Source organism: Hylobates moloch, unplaced genomic scaffold, assembly GCF_009828535.3.
Source record: "Hylobates moloch isolate HMO894 unplaced genomic scaffold, HMol_V3 SCAFFOLD_17, whole genome shotgun sequence".
Taxonomy (NCBI): domain Eukaryota; kingdom Metazoa; phylum Chordata; class Mammalia; order Primates; family Hylobatidae; genus Hylobates; species Hylobates moloch.
In genome coordinates this window covers 60,018,084-60,035,321 of record NW_026652292.1, presented here as the reverse complement: position 1 = coordinate 60,035,321, position 17,238 = coordinate 60,018,084, and the positions used below count along the sequence as shown (strand labels likewise).

At 44.7% G+C, this 17,238-nt stretch overlaps 1 protein-coding gene across 6 annotated transcripts in view; it reads right to left on the bottom strand.

The window, feature by feature from the left end:
- Window positions 1-17,238, bottom strand: part of SEL1L3 (SEL1L family member 3) — a 165,595-nt gene that overhangs the window by 99,370 nt on the left and 48,987 nt on the right. For all 6 annotated transcript variants that reach the window (XR_009210535.1, XM_032135992.2, XM_032135994.2 and 3 more), the window contains 2 exons: window positions 8,117-8,328; window positions 5,862-6,041 (listed from right to left, as the gene is read on the bottom strand). Coding sequence is in view for 5 of the 6 variants with exons in the window: in XM_032135992.2 (XP_031991883.1) it covers window positions 5,862-6,041; window positions 8,117-8,328 (392 nt within the window). In the remaining variant the exon portion in view is untranslated. The remainder of the gene's footprint in view (window positions 1-5,861; window positions 6,042-8,116; window positions 8,329-17,238) is intronic.

Here is a 17,238-nt window from a genome sequence, read left to right as displayed (position 1 = left end):
CCTATAATCCCAGCACTTTGGAAGGCCGAGGCGGGCAGATTACTTGAGGTCAGGAGTTCAAGGCTACCCTGACCAACATGGTGAAACCCCATCTCTACTAAAAATGCCCAAAATTAGCCAGGTGTGATGGTGCTCACCTGTAGTCCCAGCTACTTGGGAGGCTGAGGCATGATCCCGGGAGGTGGAGGTTGCAGGGAGCCGAGATCACACCACTGCACTCCAGAGGGACTCTATCTCCAAAAAAAAAAAAAAAAAAATACGGTAAGGTTTTGTGTTTGTTGGACAATATTTCCTTTCTAAGTCCAACAGAGCATAAAGACAAAAAAGAAGAAAGAAAAAAGAAGAAGAAGGAGGAACAAGGAGGAAGGAGAAGGAAGAAGGAGAAGAGGAAGAAGAAGAAGAAGAAGAAGAAGAAGAAGAAGAGGAGGAGGAGGTAAGATCTGGGAGAGTGATGCGGGAAGGACAGGGAAAGGAAGAGAGGTAATGAAAGAAAGAAGAAAGACGGAGAGAGAAGAGGGGGTAGGAAGAGGAAAGAGAGAGGAAGAGAAGGAAAGGAGAGAGGAAAAGACAGGGGGGAACAGACAGGTAGTGGAGAGAAAGAGGAGAGGGAGGAGAAAGAGAAAGGAAGAGAAGAAAGAAGGGACGTGGAAAAGAGAGAGAAAGAGATGGAGGGAGAGAGGAAGGGGGGCAGGTGAGGGCAAGAGAGGAGAGAGAGAAAGGAAGGAAGAAAAGAAGACAAAAAAACAACCCTCTAGTTTTTGCAGCTGAGGAGCGAAACCTCTCAGCAGCCCCACATTTTCCAGAAGCCTCTGCCTTCCCTGAAGTTGTGTAATAGAACAGTTCCGCCAGCACCCCTGGGAACTCAGGAGCAGGCTCAGCTGGAGGAACAGGCAGTTGTGGAGCCTGCACTTCAACCTCCCACCTCAGGGCCTGGCAGAACCGCCACGAGGAACTTACCTCTTAGCGTGTTTAAAATCAGCTATAATGTTAGGCTCCCAATAGGAATGCGTGTGTTTTCTTTGTAGAAATTTGACACTTTAGGGATTTGTAAGTCGGAAGGGGAGATATCAGCTGTAAGGGTGGAGAGACAGGGAAGTAAACAGCCAAGATTCCCCAAATATGGGTGTCACATACGATGGTGGTGCTGCATGCAAGAGAGGCAGGGGCTCATGGCAAGGGCTCTCAGTAGCTGCTGTCAACAACGAAACACAGGTCCCCTCGAAAAGCACCAGCATCAAGACACTGCAGTGACTTTCTGTTCATCACTGGGTGACCTCTGCACCCACTTCTAGCCATCTTTCCATCAGTAAACACTGAGCGCCAACTATGTGTCAGGCACAGTGCTAGGCCCTGGGACACAGAGGTGAATAGATGACGTCCTTGCCTCAGGCAGCTCATAGTCTACTGGGGAGCCAGCTCTGTCACCCCGCACACAACACCCAGCACAGGAGCAACGGGAGAGATGCGCCTAGATGTGACGATGGCACAGCAAGGAGAGACCCAGGAAGGCTTCCAGAGGGGGTGATGTCTGAGCAAGAATCAAAGTGGGAAGAGTCAGAGGGAAAGGGGGAGGGGCGTGGAGGAAGCGAACCAGTGAGCAGACAGGCAAGGTCAGGAGGTGGGAACAGCCAGGCCTGGCCAAAAGTTTGGTGTTGCGAGTTTGGTTGGGGAGGCAGCAAGGAACCAGATGGAAAAACGTCTCATATGGCATCCGATGAGATAGACTTATTCTTCTGAGTGAGTACTTCTCAACCTTGGCTGCAGGGTACAATCCCCTGAGGACTGTATTTTGTTGTTGTTGTTGTTGCCATTTTATAGAATCAACATCTCTGGAATGGGCAGCTCAGGAGTTCATCTCTGATATCGCAGAGTTAAAGCCTGCTGACCAGTAGGCTTATTTTAAAATATACATATACATGTATACATGTATCCACATATCACATGTATGTGCTTAGGCCACACCCCACGTCACTTTCATGAGACCCTCCATGGTGGATTCCGTGCAGAGATGTTCTGTAAGCCCCCAGGTGATTCCAGTGTGCAGTGGTGCACTTGGCCTGAGGGAGAGGATGGGAAGGCACAAGACTGGTGACAGAAAGACTAGGATGGCTGGGCGAGGTGGCTCACACCTGTAATCCCAGCACTTTGGGAGGCCAAGGTGGGTGGATCATCTGAGGTCAGGAATTCAAGACCAGCCTGGCCAACATGGTGAAACCCTGTCTTCCCTAAAAATACAAAAATTAGCCGGGCGTGGTGGCAAATGCCTGTAGTCCCAGCTACTTGGGAGGCTGAGGCAGGAGGATAGCTTGAACCCAGGAGGTGGAGGTTGAAGTGAGCTGAGATCATGCCAATGCACTCCAGCCTGGGTGATAGAGTGAGACTCTGTCTCAAAAAAAAAAAAGAAAGAAGGAAAGACCGGAGAGGAGGGGGTCTCCATCTGCTAGGGTTGCCATAACAAAGATCCACGGCCTGGGTGACTTAGGAATGTTCTCATAGTCCTAGAGGCTGGAAGTTCCTAATGAAGGTGTTGGAAGGCTTGATTTCTTCTGAGACCCCCCTCCTTGGCTTGCAGATGGCCGTCATCTTTCTGCATCCTCACGTGGTCATCCCTCTGTGTTGCCTGTGTCCTACTCTCTTTGTTGTTGTTTGAGACAGAGTCTTGCTCTGTAGCCCAGGCTGGAGTGCAGAGGCATGATCTCGGCTCACTACAGCCTCCGCCTCCTAGGTTCAAGTGACTCTCGTGCCTCAGCCTCCTGAGTAGCTGGGATTACAGATGTGCACCACCATGCCTGGCTAGTTTTTTTTTTTTTTTAATAGAGATGGGGTCTCACTATGTTGCCCAGACTGGTCTTAAACTCCTGACCTCAAGTGATCTGCCTGCCTCCTCCTCCCAAAGTGCTGGGATTACAGGGGTGACCCACCATACCTGGCCTCTAGTCTCTTTTTATAGGGACGCCAATCCTATTGGATTAGAGGTCCACCCTAACAGCCTCGTTTTAACTTAATCAACTCTCTAGAGATCTGATTTCCGAGTATGGTTCCATTCTGAGGTACTGGGAATTGGAACCTCATCATATGGATTTTGGCAAGACACAATTCAGCCCATCAGCTGTTGTAGGAGCTCAGAGGGGAGACGATGAGCAACAAATTCAGGCAGCAGCAGGGGTGCACATGGGGAGGAGAGAAAAAGTGGCATGGAAAGCTGTTGGGGGTTGTTGACTGGTGGGATGATGGAGGATCCAAGATGACTCCCCAGGTTCTAGCATAAACAATCGTGCCATCTGCTGAGGTGTTTGCAGGGAATGGAGATGAGGAGGGATGTGTTTCTTTTGCAGTATGTGACAACGATGGCAGATGGGGATTTGTAAGAAAACAGCCAGAGATTAAGGTCTGAGTATTATCATATGCGGAGGTCAGCTGAAACCAGAGGTGTAGATGAGATCTCTGTCCAGAAAATGTAGAGAGAGAACAGAAGATTGGCAACCAAACCTTGAGGAAGAGCACCTTTTGAGAAGTGGGCAGAATGCAAGGACTAATCATTTGTAATTTAGCCGCAGAAACAAACAGAAGCACTAGCCATCTTCTTTCTATCTAGCCTGAAGCAGAGTCCTACTAAAGCATAAAGAAAGCAATGTGAAGGGAGAGCACTAATAAGATGAAATGATGTGAACCACGAGTTACATAAAAGAGAGAATGAAACAAGAATCAAGAAAGCAGTTATTGATGGGTCCTTGGTTTGTTAATTAGAGGTCTGGCTTTCTCTGTCTTCTCATTTACTACATTACGCTGGTGAATTAATAGATTTCTCAATAAAAGGACATTTAAATCAACGTATGACACCTGTTTAAATTCTTAAGAAGCCATTAATTACACATTCTTAAGAAAATGAACTATGACACAACTCTTCTAACTGTATAATTCCTATCTGTGATTCTTAATCAGGCGACTTTTCAGCTGCAAGACGGATCTTTTCTATTCATCTCCTCTGGTTCTGACCAATTAAACATTTTCTTTTGCAATCATAACATTTCATATGCCAAATCTTCAAAAGAAAAGGAGCTTGTTAGCAACCTACCATTTCCTGTTGCTAATTTATGCTGAATTTGAATTCTTAAAAGTATAACATATACATGTAGAACATTATTAACACATCCAGGCTTAGTAAAAAAAAAAAAAAAAAAAAAAAGCAATTTTTTCTTTGGCTTGACTTTGTGCAAATTTTTTTAGAACAATTCTTAAAAAAAAACTTTACCAATTAATAAATCTATTCCTGTAAATTGAGGTTAAATGATACAGACAGAAAATACATGTATAAATTATAAGGGTGTGTAAGTTTGTTCAGAAGGAATCATTATTTTCTAAAGGAATTGGAATGCCTACATAGACAGCCTTTTGGTGTTTTATAGCGTGACTCATGTTCAACATTTACTGACAGCATATATCTTCAAGTCATTTACTTCATAGCCACCCAGTAGCCACTCTAGATTTCTTTTCCAGAAACCAACCATTCCCAAACATCAAAGCTTGAATTTTCTGCACTGAGGATTTCTGAGCCCAATCCAGGGGCAGAGCTGGGGACCAGGGGTCTGGTTCCCAGCCAGCCACTCAGCCTAAAATTCAACAATCTTAACCTGGCTAGGCTTATCTCTCAGAACTGCTCACTAAGCAGGCGCAAATCAAGAGTTCATGGCACTTGCCAGGCACGGCGGCTCACGCCTGTAATCCTAGCACTTTGGGAGGGTGAGACATGCGGATCACCTGAGGTCAGGAGTTCAAGACCAGCCTGGCCAACATCACAAAACCCTGTCTCTACTGAAAATACAAAAATTAGCCGGGCATGGTGGCACACGCCTGTATTCCCAGCAACTCGGGAGGCTGAGGCATGAGAATCTCTTGAACCTGGGAGATGGAGGTTGCAGTGAGCCAAGATCGCACCACTGCATTCCAGCCTGGTGGATAGAGCAAGACTCTGTCTCAAAAAAAAAAAAAAAAAACCAACAACTTATAAGAAGCAACCACTTTATTGTCTACCACCATTCGATGCAGATCTGCATCAAAAGGCAGCTTTCTTTTATTCTTACACTATCACCTTTTAGTTGGACCCTATTATTCCCTGTCCTCTGAAAGAAGTCTGGAAGCAAACCATCAGTTGGTGTAATGTAATACATTATGGTCTTTTGGGAGATGTGAGTCACTGATTTTTTTGTCCAATGAATCAATAATATTTGGGAGCCTGCAAAATTGGGGGCTGGAGTTAGTGTCCCTCATCTAGTCCTTCATCTGGGATAGGGTGGAGTCTTCAATCATCACATCCTGTTGTCAGTCACCTGGGAGCACTGGGGTAGCAAGGCTCATGGCATGGGGCCAGACATTTCTCAAGCACCCAGCAGGGGGAACATAGCTGGGTAGGAAGCTTGCCTGTCTCCATTGTAGACATTGCTTGCTCATCACACATTGAAAGGAGCCGTTACAGCTTCCTGCCTCCACTCAATTTGACCCAATCCCACCTAACATCTCCAGACCTCACCATCTCATAGGGTATTGGCACAAAGACAAGATACCTATGTTTCTGGTACACACTTTTTGCAAAATCAAAATCTGCCCAAGGCCAAGTTGACTCTTCACATACCAGTCCTTTCACAAGTGAAAAGCTTTTCATGCATAAATGTAGGGCTGCCCCCGCATTCAGTCTGAGAACACAGCCAGGTAATAGGAAATGGAGAGTGCAAGAAAGTTTCTCTCTCCATTCGATTATGTTCATCCTCTGAGGGCCAACTATGAAAGCAGCCACAGGGGCAGACACTTCATGAAAGCAGGTAAACAGGGCCATAACCATTCCCAACCTTTTTTCTCTCTCATACCTGATCTCCTTGCAGCGTGTGCTGATCAAGGGGTGTCTTGGTGGCAATGTTGCTGTAGTAGGCATACGACAGTTCCCAGTCCAGGGGGTAGTTGTCAATACCCTGGTAGTGTTTGTACCCAAGATTCATTGAAGACAGCCTCTCACTCCCCTGGCCTCCAACCAAACTATACAACATGCCCTGTTAGGAAGAAATTGACAAAGTTTGTAGATAGGGTCATAAAATCCTAACACTGAAAGGTCATCAGGCCTAATTCCTATATACAATCCTAGCCATTCCAGAAATATGTTAACTTGTCTTTTTTTTCTTTTTTTTTTTTTTTGAGACAGAGCCTTGCTCTGTTGCCCAGGCTGGAGTGCAGTGGTGCAGTCTCGGCTCACTACAAGCTCCGCCTCCCAGGTTCAAGCAATTCTTCTGCCTCAGCCTCCCGAGTAGCTGGGACTACAGGTGTGTACCACAATGCCCAGCTAATTTTTTATATTTTTAGTAGAGATGGGATTTCACCGTGTTAGCTGGGATGGTCTCGATCTCCTGGCCTCATGATCTACCTGCCTCGGTCTCTCAAAGTGCTGGGATTTAACTTGCCTTTTTTAAAAAATAATACAATGAAATGGGAAAAAAGCCAATCCAGCTTTCTATTGGTTTACAAATTTCCAGCTAGCTGCCCTTCCTAATATCAAATAGCTTAAAACGCCCTGACTTTTGCCTCTTCCTGGTACAAACGAGGATCTTTCGTGACTTCTAGTGCAGCACCTTTTTGGGCACCAGCCAACCATCCTAAGTCCCCTGTTGTGTTTCAGCAACATCATCGATGGACACAGGGTCTGGATGGCGGGCCCATGTCCCATCCTCACACTCTCAGAATGTTTGTGCTGGAAGGGTCTTTGGATTGATTGGTCTGACCACCTCATCTTATAGTTGGGAAAAGAGAGGCCCAAAAAGGGAAGTCGATTGTCTATGGTCAACCAGCCACTTCGTGGCAGAGATGGGACTAGACTGTTTTCATTATTCCACCCGTTTGGGGACGGCTTCCGGGACTCAGGAAAACATGCTGTCATTCAGCAGCATCTGTAAGCCAGAGGCATCATAAGCAAATTACTGGAAGGGAACATGGAACCATTTGGGCACATCTCAACAGTCTGAGCCTCCCCAAACCACGCATACACAATCACCTATGCAAATCTGAAAACGAAAAGCAATCAGGGAACATTTAGCAGTGCTTATTGCGATGGTTCATTTGGTGTGTCAACTCGACTATGCCATCGGGTACCCAGATGAAACATCATTTCTGGATGTGTCTGTGAGAGTGTTTCCAGATGAGATGAATATTTGAACTGGTGAGGTAAGCTACGCAGACGGCCTTCTCCACCGTGAATGGGCATCATCCAATCTCTTGAGGGCCTCAATAGGACAAAAAGGCAGAGGAAAGAGAAACTGGTCCCTTTTTGCTTTCTGCCTGCCTGCCTGCTTGAGGCAGGAAGACATCAGGGTTGGTTTTTGTTTTGTTTTGTTTTTTTTGCTTTTCTTCCTGCCCTTGGACTGGAATTTATGGCATCATCTCTCCTGATTCTCAGGCCTTCAGGCTTAGACTGGAATTACACTATTGGCTTTCCTGGCCCTCAGCTTGCAGACGGCAGACCGTAGGACTTCTCAGCCTCCATAATTGCATGAGCCAATTCTTCGTAAGAAACCTCTTCCTATATATATCTAATCCCATTGGTTCTGTTTCACTGGAGAATCCTGACTAATGCACTATGAAAATGTAATTCTAAATGTTAGACTAGTTGCATAATAAATTTGGATTCAAAACCAGAAATGAAGCCGTCTGGTATGGCGTTCATTTTGATGACAGACTGCTGGATGCAGCAATACTTTGCTTCAAGGTCCAGGTGACTTCACTTAGCTAAAAAGTGATGTGGGATAATGGTCTCACAGGCAGAGTAATTACAAGAATTTGGTAAGGAGCACCTGTTCTTGAAGAACTGGGGTTCTGGCAAGCACTGACACTGTTCCTTAGCTGGTACACCAATCATCCCCCCAAGGCCTTGTCTAGAAATGGATGAAGTGCCCTTTTTCACTCACTGAAAGCAAAGGATCCTGTATTTAACACAGCCCCAGGACATTTATCTTGAGTGTAAAGATTTTCAAGGACTCCAAGGAGCTGCAACATGTCCAGTTCTACCAGGGGCACGAGAGCATTGCTCTGCAAATATAACGCAGGTGACTGATGTTAATGGAGCAATGAAATACTCTACCTGCAGCTGATCCCGAGGAACATTTAATCCAGTCTCATAAAAGACTGCGAGGTAGTAGGATGCTTTATGGTATCCACAGCAGCTGGAATCCATCAGAAAGGGGACGATAGAGCTAATTTGGTGAAGACCATCAACGCTAGAGAGTCTCTTTACAGCCTTCTCAAATATCTTCCCACCGATTTCTGACACAGATTCATTTTGGTTCCTTGGCACTGTAAATAACACAATTCAGAGCACACACAATTAATTACCATGGGATCGACGTGGCTTTAGAAAAAGAGGAAAAACCAATTAAAGCACCTGAGTTATTGATATGGTTGGTCTTGCAGTGCCTCAAAATCTACCACCTTCCAGGGAGGTAAATTAAACCCTTTGGGGATGCCATGGTGTCATTCTGTAAATAGCTTTTTCTTTGGCACTAAATGACAGCCTAGTATCCTGGGGAAATGATGTGCTGTATGTAGCTCAGAAATCGCCTCAAGAGAGTACTTTACTTAGTGTAACTCATCACCAAATCAGGACCGCTGAAACTTCCAGAGAGACCTTTTCCCCCTCTAAGACTCCCTAAAGAAGAATGTGGTTTATCTCACAAACAGTTCTTAGGTACCGCTCTAAAAAGTTGAGCAAAAGAACCTTATTTTTAGATGCTTTCTAGGCATCTTTTGTCCCCAGTTTTTTTCACGGGTCTCCAAATAAAAAGAATGAGTCAACTTTTATTGAGAGCTTACAACATGCCAAGTACTGGGTTAAGTGTCTTATGTAAATTATGTCATTTAATTGGTACACTTTTATAAAGTGGGTACTATTTTCAGCATCCCCATTTTTCACACGAAGAGACTGAGGCCTGGAGAAGAATAACTTGTCTAAAGTTACAAAGGCTGGCAAGAGGCAGAGCCAAGCGGTGAGCCCTGCTTTGAAAGTCACTAAAGCCAGAGTTCACAGTCACCCTGATGCACGTACTCTCAATGAACAGTCAATCAGTTGCCTTGATAAGTACCTTACCATGTGGATAGAGACTTGTTTACACAACTGCTTTAAGCTATATGATGCTTCCTTTTACATAATTCTCCCATGAATCTATGAGCTGATCATCATTTAAGCCCAAACAAGCAAGTTTTATGGCCCTAGATGTACTGTTAGAGTCTTCTAAAGTCTATCTTCATTATTCATATCTCTTGTTAATTTAGCCAACGAATGTTTACTTTCTATTATGTGCAAGGCACTATGCTAGATGCTGTGTTACAAAAGGCCATATAGGATTGCAAAGATACTATTTATATTTAACTTAAGACAACTTTTAAGACTTACATTTAACTTAGGACGTGAGTTAAATGTAAATGTACATGTAAATAATGTTGATTTAAATGTTAAGTTAAATGTCAACTTGACTAAAATTTCACCTGCCAAAAACTATGTCCCACATTTTTCTTTTTTTCTTCATTCCGTCAAAAATTAAATTGAATGGATCTTCTGTGTCCCCAGGCTGGATCAGCGGCTCACGGCTCTCCGGATTCCCCCCATTCCCTTCCCATTTTTTGTATTTTAGTAGAGACGGGGTTTCACCGTGTTAGCCAGGATGGTCTCGATTTCCTGACCTCGTGATCCGCCCGCCTCGGCCTCCCAAAGTGCTGGGATTACAGGCTTGAGCCACTGCGCCAGGCAAAATGTTGTTTTTTTTAAAGCTCAGGAGGCAACGAGAGAGACTCACTCTTATCAGCCCTTCATCAGGATTGAACACAGAAGAGTCTCCAATGTGGGAAGGTTGGAGATGGGTTTATTTAAGGGCAATTCCCTTGCAGAGGTCCATGCTAAAAATGGAAGTTGAGATTAGAAGGACCCACAGATGAAATTGTGAAGGCTGACACGTTCTCAATGAGCGGGGACTGGTGCCTGGGGGCACATGGGTGGGTTGGGTGTCCCTGAGATGGGGACACTGTGCCTGTGCTTGCAGACCCTGAGCTGTGGGGAAGGATGCAGCCACCACCTCCACCAGCTCTAAGGCATCCTCCAGCTACTGGCTTCTGGAACTCCTCCCTGCCGACCTCCTGGCTCTGCTTGTGCTTTTTTGATCCCAAGTACCTGGCACAGTAGGTGCTGAAAACATTCACTTTACTGAACGAATGGAGTTTGTTCCTTTTTCTGTATTTTTTTTAAAACTCCCCAGAGAAATAACAGCTTGTCATAAAAAAAAAAATCAAACAATGCAGATTTGTGTAAAATAAAAACAGAAATCCCGTCTCCCTCAATCTTTCTTTAATAATGAAGATTAAAAACTATTAGAAGCTTGGTATGTAGGCTTTGACACTCTTCCTTCGTATATACAATAATTCAAATCCAAATCTATGTACATATCCACATACACATTTTCTTTACCAAAATGGCATGTTATGCCATTGTAGAGTCTGACTCTCGACTTTCTTTTTTAAATTAACTACACATTATGAATAACTCTGGGGCTGTCAGAAGCTCATTCTTTCTAGTGCTTCAATAGTATTGCATTCCATAGCTATACCATTTTCCCTACCAGGCCTCTATTTTTAGACTCCTGTGTTTGTTTCCAATGGTTTTGCTATAACCAACAATGTGGTATTGAACATCCTCGAACATTTCCACTTCCCTCTGCTAATCTGTTAGGATGACATCTGCATGATAACACCCTTTTTCATCAGCAGCCTGCGGAATCTTGTCTTGGATTTTCCCTTTGCATAGTTGAGAGAAGTCCGTCTACCCAGTCTTTAGCCGTGATAAGAACGTGGAATACACTGAATTTAGTAGACACTGTAGCACTCAAGAGTTGCAAAATAAATTCTACTGCCACTTATTCATGTGTTTACTTTTAAATATGTGCTCATCTTGGATGCCCCTCTGCACATTCCCAGCAAAGCAACATTAACATTTGTTAACGATTCATCCCTGCCTCACCTACTCTGCCAAATACCTAACTAAGATGATGAGTTTTGCCAGAGTACCCATTGACCCGAGCTTTGTAGGCTCAGAGGAGGAAGAGACTCCAAACCAAATGAAGCTTCAAATGAAACACTTGCCCTGCCGACCCCTGGCACAGAACCCCAGAAATCATTAGCAGGAGCGCCCAGGTAGCTGAGATTGCTGGAGAATAAGGAACAAAAAGGGAATCCTTCACAAAGCTCAAATCTTTAGCACAAAAAAAACTTTGCAGATTGAAACACAGGCAGTTTGAAAGGGCTGTGTTATTTCTTTTGTATATGAAATTCAAAACTCCCCCCAAAATATAACCAAACAGTATTTTCTCTGAAAAAGAATCAAATAATTTTCTGCAGTAGTAAATATAATAAAAAATAATAATCCTAAGGTAAAACTGCTCATTTTGCGCATTTGGCAAACTTTGAATTCCAACTGTTGCTCAAAAGCAAAGGCATAATGTCTTGGGTGATATTGTGAAACTGGTGATTTTAAAGTCAGTTTAATGAAACTGTTAATTTCACCCATCTGGCTTAGCATATGCATTTTTTTCTAGTCAATCTGTAACTAAAAACATGCCTTGTTTATGGAGATTAATGGTTTAATGAAGAAACAAACAAACGAAATAGAAGAAGCAGCCATTTTCCCATTTTCTTTCTTTCAGCGCCCAAAGCTAAGAAACAAGAGCCACCACCACCATTAATTACCCCTTACTATTTTCCATGTAGCCCAGAATCATTTATTTTGCTTTTTTCCCCTTTTTCACAGTAATATCATAAGGTCACTGTTCGTGTGCTCATCTTTAGAAGAGGCAAAGAGCAGAATATGAGAAGGTAGCCACTTGCTAAAGGCCCCGGAGCTGGGACCAGCGTCTGTTTGAGAATTCAGGAGCAGAAAGGCACCTCATTCCTTGTGAGAGGAATGGAGACATCAATAGGAAAGTCATTTTTAGTTTCAAGCTTCTGAAAGGTGTAATGCATCCAAAGTAGAAGTTTGAAAGGGGAAAAAAAGGAAAGGAGAAAATGTCACTTAGCTATTAAAAGGAATGATCTACACCAAGTTGACTGGTTTATAAAAACACAGGGCATTCCTCATTTGCACTCTGACCTGGAGATCCTCATTGGGCTCACAGCCTGCTTTCTTTTTCTTTTTCAAAAAAAGCCTATTTGGGCCATGTGCAGTGGCGCATGCCTGTAATCCCGGCACTTTGGGAGGCCGAGGCGGGCAGATCACGAGGTCAGGAAATCGAGACCATCCTGGCTAACACGGTGAAACCCCCATCTCTACTAAAAATACAAAAAAAAATTAGCAGGGTGTGGTGGTGAGTGCCTGTAGTCCCATCTACTCCGGAGGCTGAAGCAGGAGAATGGCGTGAACCCGGGAGGCGGAGCTTGCAGTGAGCCGAGATCGTGCCACTGCATTCCAGCCTGGGCGACAGAGCGAGACTCTGTCTCAAAAAAAAAAAAAGCCTATTTGTATCTTTCTATGTACTGTGTAAATTTTCTTTTCTTTCTTCTTTTTTATTTTATTTTATTTTATTGAGACAGAATCTTGCTCTGTCGCCCAGACTGGAGTGCAGTGGCATGATCTTGGCTCTCTGCAACCTTCGCCTCCCAGGTTCAAGCAATTCTCCTGCCTCAGTTCCCGAGTAGCTGGGATTACAGGGATGCACACCACGCTTGGCTAATTTTTTTTTTTATTTTTTAATAGAGACAGGGCTTCACTACGTTACTTAGGCTGGTCTTGAACTCCTGGCCTCAAGTGATCCTCCCGCATTGGCCTCCCAAAAGGCTGGAATTACAGGTATGAGCCTCCGCTCCCGACCCCGTATAAACTTTCTGATTTTACACATGTCATTTTTCTCCCTGCCTTCTTCCTTTCCTTCCCTCCTTCCTCCATCTCTCTCTCTCTCTCCTTTCGGAGCTGTTATTCTCTGAGCAAGAAAAGCACAGCCCATTGTTTGTTTTCTTGGTGTCTCTGTGTATTTTTTTAAAAAAACTATATGTATGCTTTTTTAAAAAAGATAATAAAGATGATGGTTCTTCAACAAACAACAGGGGACACAGCTCTTAAAAGGAAACGATATCCCGATGTTATTATGTAACATAATTGTATTTCTAACATCTCCACTCTGCGTTTTAAGGTCTCCAAATAAACATCGTAATTGTTGGCAAAAATAAAGTCAAAAGCAAGGTAGAGCTTCACTAGTGCAGCCAGTCACTCCTTGGCATCTTGTGTGGGGACACCTCTGCCCCCACACTCAGCACTCCAGAGCCTGGGGGAAAGAGGCAGGCAGTGGTCCTGAAGGGGCGCAGATGGTGTCAGCCCAGGGAGCCGAGCCCAACCTTGGACATGGCCCCATCCCAGAAAACCATTTGTTGGCAGACCTTGGACTTCCTTTAGCCACAGGCACCAACTCCCTTGGTCAGAGGTGCCTAGTGCAGATGAAAGGCAGGAAAGGAATAAATAGGCCTGGACTTAGGGCAGATGTCCCTGGGGCCATGCTGCCCAGCTCCCCCCTCCCCTCTCTGCCTTCATGTCACCTGTTCAGTGCCTTTGTGTCCTTCCTCACTACTCCCTGCCACAACCAAGAGCCCGAACTGCCACTGCCATCCCCGCAGCCTCTCACCAGCCCAGTCCTCATCGCCTCTCTTCTCTGGATGCCAGAGCCCCATTCAAAGGGTTTTTGAATTCAAACGTCTCAGTTTTGACAGGTAAGGTGTGACAGGAAAGTAAAGGAAGGAAATGGCCAGCACAACTCTTAAATAATGAAAAAACATGCATACTAAAACACCACCGTACTAGCATTAGGAAACGCCCAAATGCTAATAGGGCAATTTCTATGCTCTGGCAGGAGGCATTTTCCTACAGAATTGGAGGTTCCCCAGGAAACAACATAGAGTTTGACCAATCAGAGTCCCCTCTTTCGGAGTCCTGAACGTGGGGTCTCATGTTGGATGCCACCCCAGAGTCTAGACGGTGGTGAACTACGAGCCACAGCAGCACAGGAGAATCCCTGTGCCAAGCAAGAAAATGAGGATGCAGAGCAGAGGCCTGGAATGCCCGAGGCAGCAAGGGGACTCAGCCACATCTATATGCGCTGCCATTGTGCGCCCCGAGTAGCCCCGCCATGTTTAATTCAAAGGCGTGCGCGCTCTGGGAGGCGAGGAACGGGTCCTGTTATACATCAGAGCGGAAAACACCAGTGGGAACAGCTGCGTCTTATACTAGGTTAGCGCATCAGCTGTCAACTCTCAATGAGCCTCCCTCCTCTGTACACCCTGGCACTTGGCACACAGTTGTATCTGGGCTGGTCCACGATTTTCATTGTGGTCGCCCCAGGGCCTGGCACCATGTGGGATGCACCCAGTACACGGGTCCTGAATTGGGTTTACAGGTACCTCGGGGCTGCTTTACATCTTGGAACCTGTATATCTCAGCAACTAGATTACACATCATATGAAAGCAAGAACTATGACGGCTACATTTCTGGGATTCTTTTGTAAATGAGTGTGCACAGACCTGAGCAGGATTCTGGTCTACTGCTGTTGACAGCAGAAAGCTGGCAAACAGCGTCCTGGTAGACCTGAGAAACAGAACGATGTTTACAGAAGTGTCTACCGAGAAAGAGCAGCCGCTCCTCAGAGGAAATAGGCTGAGGGAGAGTGGGAGAAACGAGGAATGTGGAAAGAAGCAGAGTAAGTCCATAGAACTCTTAGCAGTCTGGTTTGGAGCTGTGGCTTGGCTAGCGCAAACCTTGAACTTGGGTCTCCTGGAAGTCAAATTCCTCATTCCTTCAGTGATTCATTTACCCAACAAAGATGTTTTGAGTACTAACAGTGAGATCACTTATTCATTTGGGCTGCCGCCATTCAGTTACTCAACAAATATTTATTGAGGCAAGGGTCTTAAAAAACAAACAAACAAAAAAAACAACAAAAAAAGCAAAACCCTAGATACTGTTCCTGTCTTTGAGGAGTTTTCTTTTCCTGTTTTTTTTTTTTTTTTTTTTTTTTTTTTTGATAGTAGCCATCCTCATGGCTGTGAGGTATAATTTATTTTTGTGCAGTAATTTATATATTGGAGAAAGTCTGGTTTAACTGGAATTTAAAATGCAATGCTTTTATAAAGTGACATAATGTCTACGAAAGAACTTAGTGGATAGAAAGATACCATATGGACCTGGAGGATAGGTTCGCCTGAATAGAACTCATCTTACTCTGCCTTGAGTTACACCATTTGATCCTACACGTGTCTCCGTCGCTCACTCCATGGCAAGCTTGTTAAGGGTGGTGTAAGAAGTGGAAGGATTCAACTTATACTTTGAATTCTCGACAGTGCCTGCAATGGTGCTAGGCATATGTTAGCTGCCTATGCCATATGTTAGTGAAGTGATCCTTCTTCTATATGACCACACATGGCGTGTTTGTGCCCCATACTCACCAAAGAACATACCTCATCCACCCACACTCCTCAGTTTGCCTGCCTGGCAAACAGCTGTTATGTTCCCACTCAGATACCTCTCCTCACGTCATCTCTCCTGTCTCCCCAGGCAGATGGCTCTTCTCTGATGCCCCCCTTGCCACTGTGTAGGCATCCCCTTTACCAGAACTACCATCCTGCATAATGACTGTCGACTTTCCTGATTTCACAGTAGAGCTTGGATGTCCTCAAAGACAGGGTTGGGCGCAGGGGCTCACACCTGAAATCCTAGCGCTTTGGGAGGCCAAGGCAGGGAGATCAACTGAGGTCAGGAGTTTGAGACCAGCCTGGTCAACATGGCGAAACCCCATCTCTACTAAAAATTAGCCAGGTGTAGCGGCGGGCATCTGTCATCCTAGTTACTCAGGAGGCTGAGGCAAGAATCGCTTGAACCCGGGAGACAGAGGTTGCAGTAAGCCAAGATCATGCCATTGCACTCTAGCTTGGGCAAAAAGAGCGGAACTCTGTCTCAGAAAAAAAAAAAAAAAAAGGCTAGGTGCAATGGCTCATGCCTGTAATCCCAGCACTTTAGGAGGCTGAGCCAGGCGGATCACTTGAGGTCAGGAGTTTAAGACCAGCCTGGCCAACATGGCAAAACCCCATCTCTACTAAAAATACAAAATTAGCTGGGTGTGGGGGCATGCACTTGTAATCCCAGCTACTCAGGAGGCTGAGGCAGGAGAATCGCTTGAACCCAAGAGGCGGAAGTTGTGGTGAGCCGAGATCCGCCACTGCACTCCAGCCTGGGCGACAAAGCCAGATTCTGTCTCAAAAAAAAGAACAAACAAACAAACAAAACAGGAAATAACAAGTGTTTCTGAGGATGTGGAGAAATTGGAACCCTTGTGCACTGTTGGAGAGAATATAAAGGGTACAGCTGCTGTGGAAGACAGCATGGAGGTTTCTCAAAAAATTAAATGTAGAATTACTATATGACCCAGAAATTCTGCTTCTGGATACAGTATATATCCAACAAAAAATGAAAGCAGCGTTCTAAAGAGATCTTTGTAGACCCATATTCTAAGCAAAGTTATTCACAATAGTCAAAGGGTGGAAGCAACTCAAGTGTCCATCGATGGATGAATGGATAAATAAAGTGTGGTATAAACGTGTCATGAAATACCATTCAGCCTTAAAATGAAAGGAAATTCTAACACACACTGCAACAGAGGTGAACCTTGAGGACATTATGCTAAGTGAAATAAGCCCGTCACCAAAAGATAAATACTGTGTAAAATACCACTTATACGAGGTATCTAAAGCAGTCAAACTCGTAGAAATAAAAAGCAGGATGATGGTTCCCAGGGTTTGGGATGGGGGCAATGGGGAGATGTTTACTGAGTATGGATTTTCAGTTTTGCAAGAAAAAAGTCGTGGAGCTCTGTGGTACAATGTGAATATCCTTAGCGCTGCTGAACTGTGTACACCTAAAACTGGTTCAGATGGTGAATTTTGTTATGTGTATATTAGCAAGAATAAGAACTTTAAAAAGACAAATCACAGACCTTAAAGAGGAAAAGTGTAAATATTTGGTGACTCTCTTCTGTAATAGAATAATACGGTTATTCTGGGAACAACTCAAAGGTGCTGACCTCACTGGACAGGAATGTGGAGGACACTCTTTTCCACTTCCCACTGGCTGTTAATGAAGCCGAAGCCTCCCCACTCTCTACCCCCTGCAATGTTCTCATCTCTGCTTT